The sequence below is a fragment of the Hyperoodon ampullatus genome, assembly GCF_949752795.1.
Source record: "Hyperoodon ampullatus genome assembly, chromosome: 12".
NCBI lineage: Eukaryota > Metazoa > Chordata > Mammalia > Artiodactyla > Ziphiidae > Hyperoodon > Hyperoodon ampullatus.
Window position 1 is genome coordinate 61,590,251 of NC_136925.1, and position 17,086 is coordinate 61,607,336.

Here is a 17,086-nt window from a genome sequence, read left to right on the forward strand (position 1 = left end):
GTGAAAAGGTTTTGAAAGGGACTCTGGCATTTTCTGCACATCTCCTTCCTCCTCTGTCTAAAAAATACAATAAAAAAATTTTTTTACATGTTTTTATTTGGCCTCTGTTACAACTTTACATTTTAAGTTCTTGTATTTAAAAATATATTTAAATATAGGATGGCAGCAAAAACAAACACTTTATAGCTGACTACAGGAAGAGATCATAAATTGATCCAAAAAGACCCACATCCAAATTAGTGTTATTACATAATGTTGCCTCTTGTACAGGGAACATATATTGGCTTTCCATATAACTTATTTCCACAGTTTTCAGATGTCAGTGATGAGTTTTCCTGGTTGGAAAGAACACAGCACTGGGAGGAGGACAGCTGGATGCTGATCAACAGTTACTGGGCAAGTCACTCAACCTCTTTGCGATTGGTTTGAAAAATGGGGGACTTCTCTGTTTAACAAAGATTGTCATGAGGCTCAAGTTTAGTAATGTGTGTGGAAGTCCTCTGAAAACCACTGTGGGGTGATGGTGGCAGTAAACATGTGACAATTTCAAGGTGAAACACAGAGTAGAAGAGTTGAGGCTCCTGGTTCAACTGTCCACCCAGCTCCTGCCCACTGCTTGACAAACAGGCTTTCAATAATCAGCTGTTGAATAAATTGAAAGCGATCGCACACGCTTTGAAGAAACATGAAAAGTGTTAAAGCTATTGATGATCTTTAACTATAAGGATATATTTAGGCAAGCTGTCAGTAACTCCAGCTATTGATACGTAAATAGAATCAGTCCTTATCTGTATCCAATTGTCAACATAGTAAAAAACCAAAAATCAAAGAAAACGACCTCTTGTGCATGCACTGAAATGTCTCTCTCTGGACTCTCTGCTATCACCTCATACTTTTCCTACTTTCAACTCTCACTCATTCAAATTCACCACTTATAACAACCTAGTGTTAAAGGGGAATTTACCTGAATGTAGACTACGCTCTATACGGGATGTTATTCTTAGTTGTGTAGGAGGTTGAAAAAGTTCAGGATTTTTCAAGGATTAGGATTTAATAATTCAGCTTTAAGGTAACTGAGAATGTTACCTAGTAAACAGCAGTAGGAATAGGAGGTGGGGTCCCGGCCCTGGATTCTGTGACCCTGGACAAGTATGTAAAAGAAGGGTCTTCCTTTTTATGTTTTGATCTCTCTCTTCCATTTCCAGAGTTTTACATAGATGAGCTCTGAAGGGAGCTTTTCCAGTGGAGAGGAGTGGAAGGATACAAAAGCATTCCTACATGGTCTCTTGCTCACTTTTCCCCTTGGGTTATTCAGTTTGGGGTTCTGTGGCTGCTTTTCTCTAAAACTTAAGCCCAGGCAAAAACGTTCTCTGGTCCTCTGAACAGAATACATTTTCAATAGCAAGGATAAAGGGAAAGACAATCACTGGAGAAAATACAAAGAACATCAGGTGTTTACAGTTAGCCTTTGGCAACTGGGCTGAAACCACTGCCCCTTGCCTGCCTGGCTTCTCACCTCTGTTTCTGCTGAGCAAGACCCGTCCTATTCTTTACCACCTGGAACCTTCCCCTTCTCATGAAAACTTCCAGATCCAAGGTTCCCACTCTCCCTTGTGTCCTCTTGTTTGTAGTCCGAGGAACTCCGACCTTCCAAAGGAAATGCATGAGGCTGTGGACATTGATATGCTGATTTTATTTTTAGGGGCAGAATCTCCACTCCCCCAGCAAGAAGGAGGCTTGCTTACTAAGGTCCATCCTTAACACCAACCACTTAACACCTGTACCAAATTACACACATCAGGTAAAGAGAGGATCATTCTTTCACATCGATATGAACTGACAACTCACTGTTATACAGGAAAATCTATTTTGGCAAAAAAAAAAAAATTACATTTCTTTTCTTTCTCTGTGTTGCAGCAGGGATCATTTCTGTATTTATCTGTGCTCTAAGTTTGCAAGATGGCAGGATTATGGGTTCCAGAAGAGAATGACACACAGATGGAGAAGGTGGTCTTGTGAGTCTTGCTTACAGGGAGAGGATGTGTTCGAGAGAGAACTGACCTCAAATCTCCCAGGAGAGAATCCCATCATAGCTACAACAGGCAAGCATGCCAACCTAACGATATCATCCCCTACCCAGGGCAGTCCCTCTTCAGGGAAAGACTGGGCAACACAGAGAATAGATTAAACACTCAGCTCAGGATCTTTTCTATATTCTAGACCTTCTTTATTTTGGAATTAAAAAGTGACAAGTTTGTCCTTGGCTACAGGACACTCTAAACAGAGCTATATTCATGTTTGAAAGAAAAAAACTACCTTCACTTCATGGGACTGTAGGATTTGCAGCAACTCTAGTTTGTCTGTCGCAAGTGTATTGGATGTTTCAGTTTGCCAGACCTGTCATGAGAAATTAATTACAGGATGTTGCAGAAATGGCAAAGCTCCAGCAGCATCTTGCATAGTTTAATATAGCCCCGTTTCCCCATTTCAATGTATTTGTGGTTAGATAAATCCTCAGAAATTTACAGCTGCTATAGACTAGCTTATTATGTACTCTGCCTGCACACATGATAAGTATAAGAATTTGATGTTCTTAAAGTGCATAGATTTCACTGACATTTCTTTACCACGATGGAAATATTTAGTTGCTAAAAGTAGCATGTGCAGATACTTCTGAACATTAACTTCTTCTGTATAACAGGCAGGGATGTTAAAAACATCACTGCGCTTAGCCATCTTCCACTTACTTTAAATCGAAGAACTGCAGCTCTGGAAAAAGTTGTGTGGAGTGTTTATATAAAATGGTCCCATGAACAAATTAAACAGAAAAAAAATTAACTACTGATCCTCAGTTGAAGTCACTGAAAAACTGAACCGTAGCGACCACGTTTTTCTCCAGGGAACCTTCTTCCTTTGGTCTAGCGACTGCTTTTTCACAAGCTTCAGTTGTTCATTTTTGCTCTAGCAACAAGCTAGTTTCCTCGCCTTCCTGCTTTCTCCTCCTTTTGTACTTTTTTTTTCTTAACTATAATTGTTCCCTCTCAACAGTAAATCAGCTCATTCCAAGCAACTTTAAGGATTGGCAATATATGTTGACTTATATAATTGTTGTATAAAAAAAAATCCTACATTTTCCTCTACCAAATTCTTTCACAATTCTTCACAAGGATCCAAGTGATGAGTTAAGAAAAAGTGAACTAGAATGAGTAAAAATCAGGTTGTTTAGTACTTTTAGAGATGAATGACATTGAAGTATATGTAGTTGGACCATTCTGACACAAGTAATAGAACGTGTGTTATGCATGGTTATATATGTACTTACTTATGACAGCCTCCCGCTCTTTAGATTGTGAGTAGATAGTAAAATTGTAGATTCTTAGCAGCTTTATCCTCCCTAACTTTCTGAGACAATCAAAATAACCCATCCATAATCAGAATGAATTTGAGGTGTTAGAACAGCAACTTTTGAAAACGGGGCTCACAACATATGCTTGATGTAGATGTGAAGAGATCATTAGAAAAAAAGCATTCTTTGTGTTTACAAAACAGATGTTTTTATGTTATCCAGTTCCCGCCTTAAGTTAAAGTATTCCCTATTCACTTTAATAATTAGAGCAGAAAGATATGATGAATGAAGTACCTCATTACCAAGTTTGCTTTCCGGGTCTCTGCAGAGAGTAGCTGTCTGCTTTTGCCTAGCTGGTCCATTGTTAACCCTAAATGATGCTGACATTCAATTCGCCTGCAGATAATTGGGTCCATCCACAGACTGAGTTTGCCACTCAACAGAGCCTTTTGATTGATGTGACTCTTGATGTTTTTATTTTCTCTTATGTGACTGGGATACTGTTTCTTGAATAAAATGTTACTGTCCATGTATTAGTTTGAGTCCACAGAATCGATTCCTTAAAAAAATGTAAGAATTAGAGTATGGAGTAAAGACTTTGCAAAACAAATATGGGGTAAAGACATTATCAGTTTTTTAAAAAAAAATTTCACTCAGATATGGTATTTCATTTTATGTAGGTCACGGCTGCATGGAAGACATATGAGATGTTTCTAGTCTCTGAGTGTGGCTGTACATTCATCAGGTTGCTTCCTTACTCCTGTGTGGGCTGGAGGCCAACCCTAGGTGCTACTGGCTCACTCCACCCAGCACCTGAGGCGGGTGGGGACCTTTGAGATGTCCCAGTGGAGTCTGACAAACCTCCATGGACAGCAAGCAACACACTGACTGACCATGTGCACTTGGACAAGTTCTTTAACTTTCAAAGCCCCAGTTTCCTTATTTGCAGGGCAGGGAAGATTTTATCTTCCTCCTGGGTTTGAAGTGAGGACTAAATGAGGTCATGTACATAAGGTGAAGATTTGGGGAATCTCTTCTGTAGTCAAGTCCAATGAGGTAGAAATCAACAAATATAGAGCTTCAAAAGTTGGACTAGTGAAAAATGTTCCCATAATCCACTTAACAGATATGGACCTCAGATGGAAATCACTGAAATATGTATAAAAGTATAAGGTCATGAGTTTTTTATATAGTTTCTAGAACTTTCTAACCCTCTGAAAAATAGTTGTGAGTTAAATATATGACTAAAATAACATGACATATAAAGTTATAAAATGGTAAGTTATTTCCCAGATGGTCCTGCTGAACTTCCTAAAGAGAAAATATCTTTCTTTAATAAAACTTTTCTGTAACTGAAAAATAAAATTAATGTCAAGTATACATTTTTTTTGGAAAGAAACCTTACGAAAAGTTTCAAAAGTATCAAGTGTTAACCATTTAAAACACTGATTTCATATTTAAAAGGTGCATTTTAAACATGAATTTGCATTCATGGTGTAAAATATTTCAAGTTTTAAATCTTTTTAAAACTTGCTTTTTATTCTAGCTTTGCAAATTCTATTCATTGTATAGTTTTGATACTGAAGAAACTCGAACCTTCAAGACAGAGTAGAATCAATAATTGGAAATTAATTTGTAAGAATGACATTATCTATTATCTAGAAAAGATAGTGTCAAATTGATACTTGTTTGGAGAAAAGAGACTATAAAATGGGATAGAATTCAATAATTTTAGAATAAAAATAAAACAAAGTTAATTTATTACTAAGTAAATAGTCTGATTTCTCTGCTTGATTATAATTTGGACTTATTACTTGGAGGGCACTCTTATGATCTCCCCCACGCGATCTCATCTTAGAAGGTGGTGAAGATTATTAATTAATAATAATTAATCTATTCACGAACATAACCCAAGTCTTGCTTTGTCAACAGGACAAAAAAGAAAAGAAATGGGCTTTGCATAGAAACAACTTTTCCTGGTGTTTGCCTCAATTGTTATTTTTGCCTTCAGTAGTTGCAATATAAAAATAACCCTTTACTTTATTTTTCATATGAACATTGGGATTTCAGCAAATGTTTAGCTCCTCTGACATTATTTTATTATTGTCTTGATTTAAAATCATGTTGCAACTTGTTGAAATTCTTTGTAATTAAAACCAAAATCAGAGAATCTACACATATCTCAAAACTATGAGCTGAAACTGCAGAGAGCCACATATTTTTATTTTTTTAATTATCAAGTGCATTCACAAGACAGAAAAAACAAGCTTGTACAAGGGTGACTCAAGCTGGCTGGGTCCAGCTGTACCTGAAGCACAGACGTGTGCATCCAGAACAGGGGAGCTTGGTACTATCAGAACACATTTCTGTGCTAATGGCTGAGGGCTTCAGCAGTCATCAATGCCACTCACCACTTTCAAAAATGCCCCCCTCCCCCCAAGTTCTACACAGCAGGGGCAAGTTTACCAATTTTCATGCCTCTACAACATGTGCAGGGGTAAGAGTAAAATATATTTCTACTAGAAGATTTTTCACATCGGGTATACATCTGGGCAAAATTTACACCTCAATGCCCAACACTGTTTTTCTCACTTCTTACTTTAATGGAATCAATTGTCTAATTTGGTAAATAAGTTTTCTAATTTTATATTAGTTTTGACCTTCTTGAAGTTAAATATTTTATTGACAGACTTAAAATCACAGAGTTTTAAGAAGAGTCAAGTGAAAAACAAAGAGATGAACTTTCCCATTTTATAACATCTCACTTCAAAATATATAGTCACATAGTAATGACACTGTTACTCTGGAACTAAAGAAATAAATAATTCAATGTAAAAATTTAAAAACAAGTATTAAGACTAAAATAAATATTAAACAATGTTAAGCCTACAAATCACTTATATGCTTCAACATGAAATGCTTTTTTTTAAAAGTAAAAAAATTTGGAACACTGTTGCCAGTCTAGCCAAAAACCACTTTCAGTTTATGTGTATCAATTTACACATATGATTCATTCAAAACAAACACATTTATTACCTTTTAATACCTTTCTTACTTGGACCATTTTGAATACACAAAATCCTGAAGCTGCTTATCTTTATTTTAAATAAAGTTAAATTTAAATAGCAGATATTTCATATTCTGAGTATATCATCACACATATAACCACATTACAGATATAATATTAAGTGATTACTTTACGGACATCCTAACAATGCAAACACTTTTTCCTCATATTTGCTGCATGGCAATTATGGTTTTTCTTTATTGATTTTTCCAAGAATGGTAATGTAATTTTGATGCAGTTACTAATAAATACAAGTACCAATACTTTGATCAACAGTAAACACAATGGTTTATAACAATTAAGCTCAAAAGGTCACATTTATTTTTCCACCCATACCTTGCTTCTGATTTTTCTAGATTCTTTCATAAGGATAAGAAATAGTAGAGCCTTCCTTTCTTCCTGGCCATCTGAAATTTCCGAACTCTGAAGAGAAATTCCATTTGGTTTAATTTGTCAGTTCATTTCTGTATATTTGGTTCCTTGCCTCTTCATTCTTCTTCAGCTCTTTTTACTAGGAGAAAATGACACAAAATGTACTAAAATGAACTTAAACAATGTCTTCTAGTTACAACAAATCTTGGCATGCCCAGGCAACAGCACAAGTAATAAAACACACTATGCGGGCTTCCCTGGTGGTGCAGTGGTTGAGAATCCGCCTGCCGATGCAGGGCACATGGGTTCGTGTCCCGGTCCGGGAAGATCCCACATGCCGTGGAGCGGCTGGGCCCGTGAGCCATGGCCGCTGAGCCTGCGCATTCGGAGCCTGTGCTCCGCAACGAGAGAGGCCACAACAGTGAGAGGCCCGCGTACCGCAAAAAAAAGAAACAAAAAACCCCCCAAAAAACACACTATGCAACACACACACACACACACACATACACACGACCAAAATACTAATTTGTCTTCTTGAACATACTTCTAGTTTAACTTCTAGAATTAAGTTCTAGCTTGCCTCTTGAACATACAGTTAAATTAACATCTTTTAGCGTCATCAGCAGTTGCTAAAGGCCTGATCCAGCACTGGCTAGTTAATTTAAGCAAAAAAGAAATACATTTCTCAAATACAGATAATAAGCACTGCAAACCCTCAGTAACTTCCAGAAATTAAGTGCAGGCAATCGGAGTTTATAACATTCTTCATTCACTGGAAAAAAAATTGTCATGGAAGATGCTTCCGGGTTAGTGACTGGAAAGCCTATAGGCCGTTTTATTAAACAGCACTCTTTCATTTAGTCTAGGGTTGTGTCTTCTTTTAGAAGTGAGTAAACTATTATAGCTTTTCAAATAAATCCAAAAAATGGTACGTGGCATTTTTGATTGACAAAGATAGTGATGGTTAACTATGTATCTAGATGCAGCTTTGAAATAAAACAAATTATACCATCAATAAAAATCAAGAACCAATAGGCAGATGAAACAAGATGTTGCTTCTTTAGAGACTATGCAGTTAGTACACCAAAACTAGAGGGTGATAAACTAGGGGTTGAGCCTGAAATTTTCTGATGCAATTATTTACATATCAGTGATGAGTATCTGGACTTACACAAAACTGTTGTTGTCTTTCTTCTGAACAGAAAGGGTTTAACATTTGGTTGCTCTTAGAAAACAAATTTCAACCTAAGGATAATGGCAATCTGATTAGGTGGTGGTCAATTCCATTGATCACTCCTGAGAAAAGTAGAGGCTAGAGCATCATGGCAAAAAAGGATGTGCTAATAACCATTCCCTAACCCTAAACCGGAAGGTTAGGGAACATCTGTGCCTTTAAGGACAGGCCCAATCTTTTACTTTTTAAATTTATTTTACTGAAGTATATTTGATTTACAGTGTTGTGTTAATTTCTGCTGTACAGCGAAGTGATTCAGTTATACATATATTGTGTATGGATATATATATATACACGCACACATTCTGTTTCATATTCTTTTCTGCTATGGTTTATGGCCCAATCTTAAATAAATGGTTGTACTACGTTTCCATACGAGGGAAAAAAAATCCTTTGTCAGTCCTTTTTTTTCTGATTTTAAATTTGTTAAACCAGTATTATATAATATATAGAAGCCCCAAAATGTTTCAAGTGAACACGCTCACAAACGCAACTGAGGTGGACTATAAAATGGTATAGCTATGGTGAGGCAAGGTACAATCTCACCAGGGGCAAAAAAGGGCATCATACTGTCCTGGTGTGTATACAGGTACAGCATATAAAACTTGCCTCAAATTAGGGTCTGATAAAAGTGGGGAAGAAAAGGCTCAAATGGATGCTGAGCACAAGTCACCCAGAGACCCTATAAACGTCTGCAAGGAACAGTGAGGAAGGTAAAGGACCTCAGAGGAGTAACGAGACAAACAGGGTGAGAGGAGGAGTTTATGAGAGTGGTAGGACAAAACCGAGGAAGAAAAACAGAAAAGGGAGGGGGAGGAGGAGAAGAACAGCTGGAAATGAGTGAGATGGATCCTGCACAAGACAGTAGGACAAGTTAAATCAATCAGACTGAGGCTGCATTGTGAGAAGTAAACACAGGAGCCAGGAGGACCCTCAAGAGAGGGAACCTCAAGAGAAACTTAACTGGAAAAAGCTAAAGTAGGCAGTAAAGATAACATATTTAAGGGAAATGACTCAGACTAAGAAGAGGAAGGAACACTGAGTACAGAATGACAAAGACTATCTATGAAAGGGAAAAAGGGGACACAATAAAAGGAAAAGGAGAAGAGACTGCCACGTGCGCACCTTGGACAAGGAACAGCCCCCTTCTGACAACAGGGAGCAAGCAAGAGGGACACAGCAGCACGATGATGGCTGCTGACAGCACAGAGACCGAACACCTAAGAGGCAGCAGAGACTTGCTGAAAAGGGAAGAGATGTCATCTAACCAAGACACCAGTATGAAAACAAATCCAGGCTTTCTCTGTAGTATCTCCTCATAAAGTATCCCTGTAACATAACAGAGGGAGAGAGTAACAGAGTGAGGGCCGATAAAGGCAGATCATATGAAAAGAGAAAGGAAAATCTCATAGCAGGATTTTGAAAATGAGTATGAAACCAGGTTAGTGTTTGTGTGTATGGTATGTGTGAAAAATAAGATTCCTAAAAATATTGGGTCCTACTCCACAAGAAATTCAATCCAATGAGTATTCCCTGAAGTTTTACTACGTGGCCAGACACCAGGCTAAGTACTGGGGAGAGAAAATGTGAGCATGCTATAGCCCCCGCCTGGCAAGTACTTACCATTTAATCAGAGTTAAAAGGCAAAGCATGAGGGACCTTCAAGATGGCGGAAGAGTAAGACGCGGAGATCACCTTCCTCCCCACAGATACATCAGAAATACATCTACACATGGAACAACTCCTACAGAACACCTACTGAACGCTGACAGAAGACCTCAGACCTCCCAAAAGGCAAGAAACTCCCCCACGTACCTGGGTAGGGCAAAAGAAAAAAGAATAAACAGAGACAAAAGGATAGGGACGGGACCCGCACCAGTGGGAGGGAGCCGTGAAGGAGGAAAGGTTTCCACACACTAGGAAGCCCCTTCGCGGGCGGAGACTACGGGTGGCGGAGGGGGAAGCTTCGGAGCCGCGGAGGAGAGCGCAGCAACAGGGGTGCGGAGGGCAAAGCAGAGAGGTTCCCGCACGGAGGATCGGTGCCGATGAGCACTCACCAGGCCGAGAGGCTTGTCGGCTCACCCGCCGGGGCGGGCGGGGCTGGGAGCTGAGGCTCGGGCTTTGGTCGGATCCCAGGGAGAGGACTGGGGTTGGCGGCGTGAACACAGCCTGAGGGGGTTAGTGCACCACGGCTAGCCGGGAGGGAGTCCGGGAAAAGGTCTGGACCTGCTTAAGGGGCAAGAGACCATTGTTTCCTGGTGCGCGAGGAGAGGGGATTCAGAGAACCACCTAAATGAGCTCCAGAGACGGGCACAAGCTGTGGCTATCAGCACAGACACCAGAAACCGGCATGAGATGCTAAGGCTGCTGCTGCCACCACCAAGAAGCCTGTGTGCGAGCGCAGGTCACTATCCACATCTCCCCTCCTGGGAGCCTGTGCAGCCCGCCACTGCCAGGGTCCCGTGATCCAGGGACAACTTTCCCAGGAGAACGCACGGCGTGCCTCAGGCTGGTGCAACGTCACACTGGCCTCTACCGCCGCAGGCTCACCCCGCATCCGTACCTCTCCCTCCCCCCGGCCTGAGTGAGCCAGAGCCCCTGAATCAGCTGCTCCTTTAACCCCGTCCTGTCTGAGCAAAGAACAGACGCCCTCAGGCGACCTACACGCAGAGGCGGAGCCAAACCCAAGGCTGAACCCCGGGAGCTGTGCGAACAAAGACGAGAAAGGGAAATCTCTCCCAGCAGCCTCAGGAGCAGCAGATTAGATCTCCACAATCAACTTGATGTACCCTGCATCTCTGGAATACCTGAATAGACAATGAATCATCCCAAAATTGAGGCAGTGGACCTTGGGAGCAACTGTAGACTTGTGGTTTGCTTTCTGCATCTAACTTGTTTCTGGTTTTATGTTTATATTAGTTTAGTTTTTAGAGCTTATTATCATTGGTAGATATGTTTATTGATTTGGTAGCTCTCTTCCTTTTTTTTATATATATAGACATATATTTTTTTTTCTTTTTCTCTTCTTGTGAGTGTGTATATGTATGCTTCTTTGTGTGATTTTGTCTGTACAGCTTTGCTTTTACCATTTGTCCTACGGTTCTGTCTGTCCGTTTTTTTTTTTTCTTTTTTTTTTTGTATAGTTTTTGGCGCTTGTTATCATTGCTGGATTTGTATTTAGGTTTGGTGGCTCTCTTCTTTCTTTCTTTTCTTTTCTTTTTTTTTTTTTGTGGTACGCGGGCCTCTCTCACTGTTGTGGCCTCTCCCGTTGCGGAGCACAGGCTCTGGACACGCAGGCTCAGCGGCCATAACTCACGGGCCCAGGACCGGGGCACGAACCCGTGTCCCCTGCATTGGCAGGTGGACTCTCAACCACTGCGCCACCAGGGAAGTCCCTCTTTCTTTCATTTTTTTAAATTACATTTTTATTTTTTTATTTTTTATTTTAGTAAATTTATTTTATTTTATTTTATTTTCTTCTTTCTTTCTTTCCCTTCCTTCCTTCCTTCCTCCCTTCCTCCCTCCCTTCCTTCCTTTCATTTTTGGGCTCCCTTTTCTTCTGAGCCGTGTGGCTGACCGAGTCTTGGTGCTCTGGCTGGGAGTCAGGCCTGAGGCTCTGAGGTAGCAGAGCCGAGTTCAGGACACTGGTCCACAACAGACCTCCCGGCTCCACGTAATATCAAACGGCAAAAGCTCTCCCAGAGATCTCCATCTCAATGCTAAGACCCAGCTCTGTTCAATGACCAGCAAGCTACAGTGCTGAACACCCTACGCCAAACAACTAGCAAGACAGGAACACAACCCCACCCATTAGCAGAGAGGCTGCCTAAAATCATAATAAGGCAAAAGACAACCCAAAACACACCACCAGACGTGGACCTGCCCACCAGAAAGACAAGATCCAGCCTCATTCACCAGAACACAGGTATTAGTACCCTCCACCAGGAATTCTACACAACCCACTGAACCAACCTTAGCCACTGGAGCAGACACCAGAAAAAATGGGAATTATGAACCTGCAGCATGCAGAAAGGAGACCCCAAACACAGTAAGTTAAGAAAAATGAGAAGACAGAGAAATACACAGCAGATGAAGGAGCAAGGTAAAAACCCACCAGACCAAACAAAGGAAGAGGAAATACGCAGTCTACCTGAAAAAGAATTCAGAGTAATGATAGTAAAGATGATCCAAAATCTTGAAAATAGAATGGAGAAAATACAAGAAACGTTTAACAAGGACCTAGAAGAACTAAAGAGCAAACAAACAATGATGAACAACATAATAAATGAAGTTAAAAATTCTCTAGAAGGAATCAATAGCAGAAGAACTGAGGCAGAAGAACGGATAAGTGACCTGGAAGATAAAATAGTGGAAATAACTACTGCAGAGCAGAATAGAGAAAAAAGAATGGAAAGAACTGAGGACAGTCTCAGAGACCTCTGGGACATTAAACGCACCAACATTGAAATTATAGGTGTCCCAGAAGAAGAAGAGAAAAAGAAAGGGACTGAGAAAATATTTGAAGAGATTAGAGTTGTAAACTTCCCTAATATGGGAAAGGAAATAGTCAATCAAGTCCAGGAAGTGCGGAGAGTCTCAAAAGGATAAACCCAAGGAGAAACATGCCAAGACACATATTAATCAAACTATGAAAAATTAAATACAAAGAACAACTACTAAAAGCAGCAAGGGAAAAGCAACAAATAACATAGAAGGAAACTCCCATAAGATTAACAGCTGATCTTTGACCAGAAACTCTGCAAGCCAGAAGGGAGTGGCAGGACATATTTAAAGTGATGAAAGGCAAAAACTTATAACCAAGATTACTCTCCCCCGCAAGGATCTCATTCAGATTCGACGGAGAAATTAAAACCTTTACAGGGCCTCCCTGGTGGCGCAGTGGTTGAGAGTCCGCCTGCCGATGCAGGGGATACGGGTTTGTGCCCGGGTCTGGGAGGATCCCATATGCCGCGGAGCGGCTGGGCCCGTGAGCCATGGCCACTGAGCCTGCGCATCCGGAGCCTGTGCTCCGCAACGGGAGAGGCCACAACAGTGAGAGGCCCGCATACCACCGAAAAAAAAAAAAAACAACCTTTACAGACAAGCAAAAGCTAAGAGAATTCAGCACCACCAAACCAGCTTTACAACAAATGCTAAAGGAACTTCTCTAGGCAGGAAACATAAGAGAAGGAAAAGATCTACAATAACAAAGCCAAAACAATTAAGAAAATGGTAATAGGAACATACATATCGATAATTACCTTAAATGTAAATGGTTTAAATGCTCCAACCAAAAGACACAGATTGGCTGATTGGATACAAAAACAAGACCCATATATATGTTGTCTACAAGAGACCCACTTAAGACCTAGGGACAAATACAGACTGAAAGTGAGGGCATGGACAAAGATATTCCTTGCAAATGGAAATCGAAAGAAAGGTGGAGTAGCAATTCTCATATCAGACAAGATAGACTTTAAAATAAAGACTATTAGAAGAGACAAAGAAGGACACTACATAACAATAAAGGGATCGATCCAAGAAGAAGATATAACAATTGTAAATATTTATGCACCCAACATAGGAGCACCTCAATACATAAGGCAAATACTAACAGCCATAAAAGGGGAAATCAACAGTAACACATTCATAGTAGGGGACTTTAACACCCCACTTTCACCAATGGACAGATCATCCAAAATGAAAATAAATAAGGAAACACAAGCTTTAAATGATACATTAAACAAGGTGGACTTAACTGACATTTATAGGACATTCCATGCAAAAACAACAGAATATACTTTCTTCTCAAGTGCTCATGGAACATTTTCCAGGATAGATCATATTTTGGGTCACAAATCAAACCTTGGTAAACTTAAGAAAACTGAAATCGTACCAAGTATCTTTTCTGACCACAACGCTGTGAGACTGGATATCAATTACAGGAAAAAATCTGTAAAAAATACAAACACATGGAGGCTAAACAATACCCTACTGAATAACCCAGAATCACTGAAGAAATCAAAGAGGAAATCAAAAAATACCTAGAAACAAATGACAATGAAAACATGACAACCCAAAACGCATGGGATGCAGCAAAAGCAGTTCTAAGAGGGACGTTAATAGCAATACAATCCTACCTCAAGAAACAAGAAACATCTCAAATAAACAACATAACCTTACACCTAAAGCAGTTAGAGAAAGAAGAAGAAAAAAACCCCAAAGTTAGCAGAAGGAAAGAAATGATAAAAATCAGATCAGAAATAAATGAAAAACAAATGAAGGAAACAATAGCAAAGATCAATAAAACTAAAAGCTGGTTCTTTGAGAAGATAAACAAAATTGATAAACCATTAGCCAGATTCATCAAGAAAAAAAGGGAGGGCCTCCCTGGTGGCGCAGTGGTTGAGAGTCCGCCTGCCGATGCAGGGGATACGGGTTCGTGCCCCGGTCTGGGAGGATCCCATATGCCGCGGAGCGGCTGGGCCCGTGAGCCATGGCTGCTGAGCCTGCGCATCCGGAGCCTGTGCTCCGCAACGGGAGAGGCCACAACAGTGAGAAGCCCGCATACCACAAAAAAAAAAAAAAAAAAAAAGAAAAAAAAAAGGAGAAGATTCAAATCAACAGACTTAGAATTGAAAACAGGAGAAGTAACAACTGACACTGCAGAAATACAAAGGATCATGAAAGATTACTACAAGCAACTATATGCCAATAAAATGGACAACCTGGAAGAAATGCAGAAATTCTTAGAAAAGCACAACCTCCCCAGACTGCACCAGGAAGAAATAGAAAATATAAACAGACCAATCACAAGCACTGAAATTGAGACTGTGATTAAAAAACTTCTAACAAACAAAAGCCCAGGACCAGATGGCTTCACAGGCGAATTCTATCAAACATTTAGAGAAGACCTAACACCCATCCTTCTCAAACTCATCCAAAATATAGCAGGGGAGGAACACTCCCAAACTCCTTCTATGAAGCCACCATCACCCTGATACAAAAACAGACAAAGATGTCACAAAAAATGAAAACTACAGGCCAATATCACTGATGAACATAGACACAAAAATCCTCCACATAGTACTAGCAAACAGAATCCAACAGCACATTAAAAGGATCATACACCATGATCAAGTGGGGTTTATCCCAGGAATGCAAGAATTCTTCAATATATGCAAATCAATCAATATGATGCACCATATTAAAATATTGAAGGAGAAAAACTATATGATCATCTCAATAGATGAAGAAAAAGCTTTGGACAAAATTCAACACCCACTTATGAGAAAAACCTTCCAGAAAGTAGGCACAGAGGGAACTTACCTCAACATAATAAAGGCCATATAAGACAAACCCACAGCCAACATTGTTCTCAATGGTGAAAAACTGAAACCATTTCCACTAAGATCAGGAACAAGACAAGGTTGCCCACTCCCACCACTATTATTCAACATAGTTTTGGAAGTTTTAGCCACAGCAATCAGAGAAGAAAAAGAAATAACAGGAGTCCAAGTCAGAAAAAGATGAAGTAAAACTGTCACTGTTTGCAGATGACATGGTACTATATATAGAGAATCCTAAAGATGCTACCAGAAAACTACTAGAGCTAATCAATGAATTTGGTAAAGTAACAGGATAAAACATTAAGGCACAGAAATCTCTTGCATTCCTATACACTAATAATGAAAAACCTGAAAGAGAAAATAAGGAAACAGTCCCATTTACCACTGCAGCAAAAAGAATAAAATAACTAGGAATAAACCTACCTAAGGAGACAAAACACCTGTATGCAGAAAACTATAAGACAATGATGAAATAAATTAAAGATGATACAAACAGATAGATATACCATGTTCTTGGATTGGAAGAATCAATGCTGTGAAAATGAGTATACTACCCAAAGCAATCTACATATTCATGCAATCTCTATCAAACTGCCAATGGCATTTTTCACAGAACTAGTACAAAAAATTTCACAATTTGTATGGAAACACAAAAGACCCTGAAGAGCAAAAGCCATCTTGAGAAAGAAAAATGGAGCTGGAGGAATCAGGCTCCCAGACTTCAGACTATACTGCAAAGTTACAGTAATCAAGACAGTATGGTACTGGCACGAAAACAGCAATATAGATCAGTGGAACAGAATAGAAAGCCCAGAGATAGTGCCACACACATATGGTCACCTTATCTTTGATAAAGGAGGCAAGAATATACAGTGGAGAAAAGATAGCCTCTTCAATAAGTGGTGCTGGGAAAACTGGACAGCTACATGTAGAAGAATGAAATTAGAACACTTCCTAACACCATACACAAAAGTAAACTCAAAATGGATTAAAGACCTAAATGTAAGGCCAGACACGATAAAACTGTTAGAGGAAAACATAGGCAGAACACTCTATGACATAAATCACAGCAAGATCCTTTTTAACCCACCTCCTAGCGAAATGGAAATAAAAACAAAAATAAACAAATGGGAATTAATAAAACATAAAAGCTTTTGCACAGCAAAGGAAACTATAAAAAAGACGAAAGGACACCCCTCAGAATAGTTGCAAATGAAGAAACTGACAAAGGATTAATCTCCAAAATATACAAGCATCTCACACAGCTCAATATCAAAAAAACAAACAACCCAATCCAAAAATGGGCAGAAGACCTAAACAGACATTTCTCCAAAGAAGATATACAGATCGCCAACAAACACATGAAAGGATGCTCAGTATCACTAATCATTAGAGAAATGCAAATCAAAACTACAGTGGGGTATCAGTTTACACCAGTCAGAATGGCCATCGTCAAAAAATCTACAAACAATAAATGCTGGAGAGGGTGTGGAGAAAAGGGAACTCTCTTGCACTGTTGGTGGGAATGTAAATTGATACAGCCACTATGGAGAACAGTATGGAGGCTCCTTACAAAACTCAAAATAGAACTACCATATGACTCAGCAATCCCACTAGTGGGCATGTACCCTGAGAAGATCATAATTCAAATAATACCAAAATGTTCATTGCAGCTCTATTTACAATAGCCAGGACATGGTAGCAACCTAAGTGTCCAT

General features: G+C 39.6%; 1 protein-coding gene across 1 annotated transcript in view; it reads right to left on the reverse strand.

Annotated features, from left to right (window-relative positions):
- Nucleotides 1-1,813: 1,813 nt before the first annotated feature.
- Nucleotides 1,814-17,086, reverse strand: part of AHI1 (Abelson helper integration site 1) — a gene marked incomplete at its 3' end in the record, with an annotated part of 214,518 nt that continues 199,245 nt past the window's right edge. Inside the window, 2 exon segments of the mRNA XM_079716741.1 lie at nucleotides 1,814-1,864; nucleotides 2,317-2,397. Coding sequence (XP_079572867.1) covers nucleotides 1,814-1,864; nucleotides 2,317-2,397 — 132 coding nt within the window.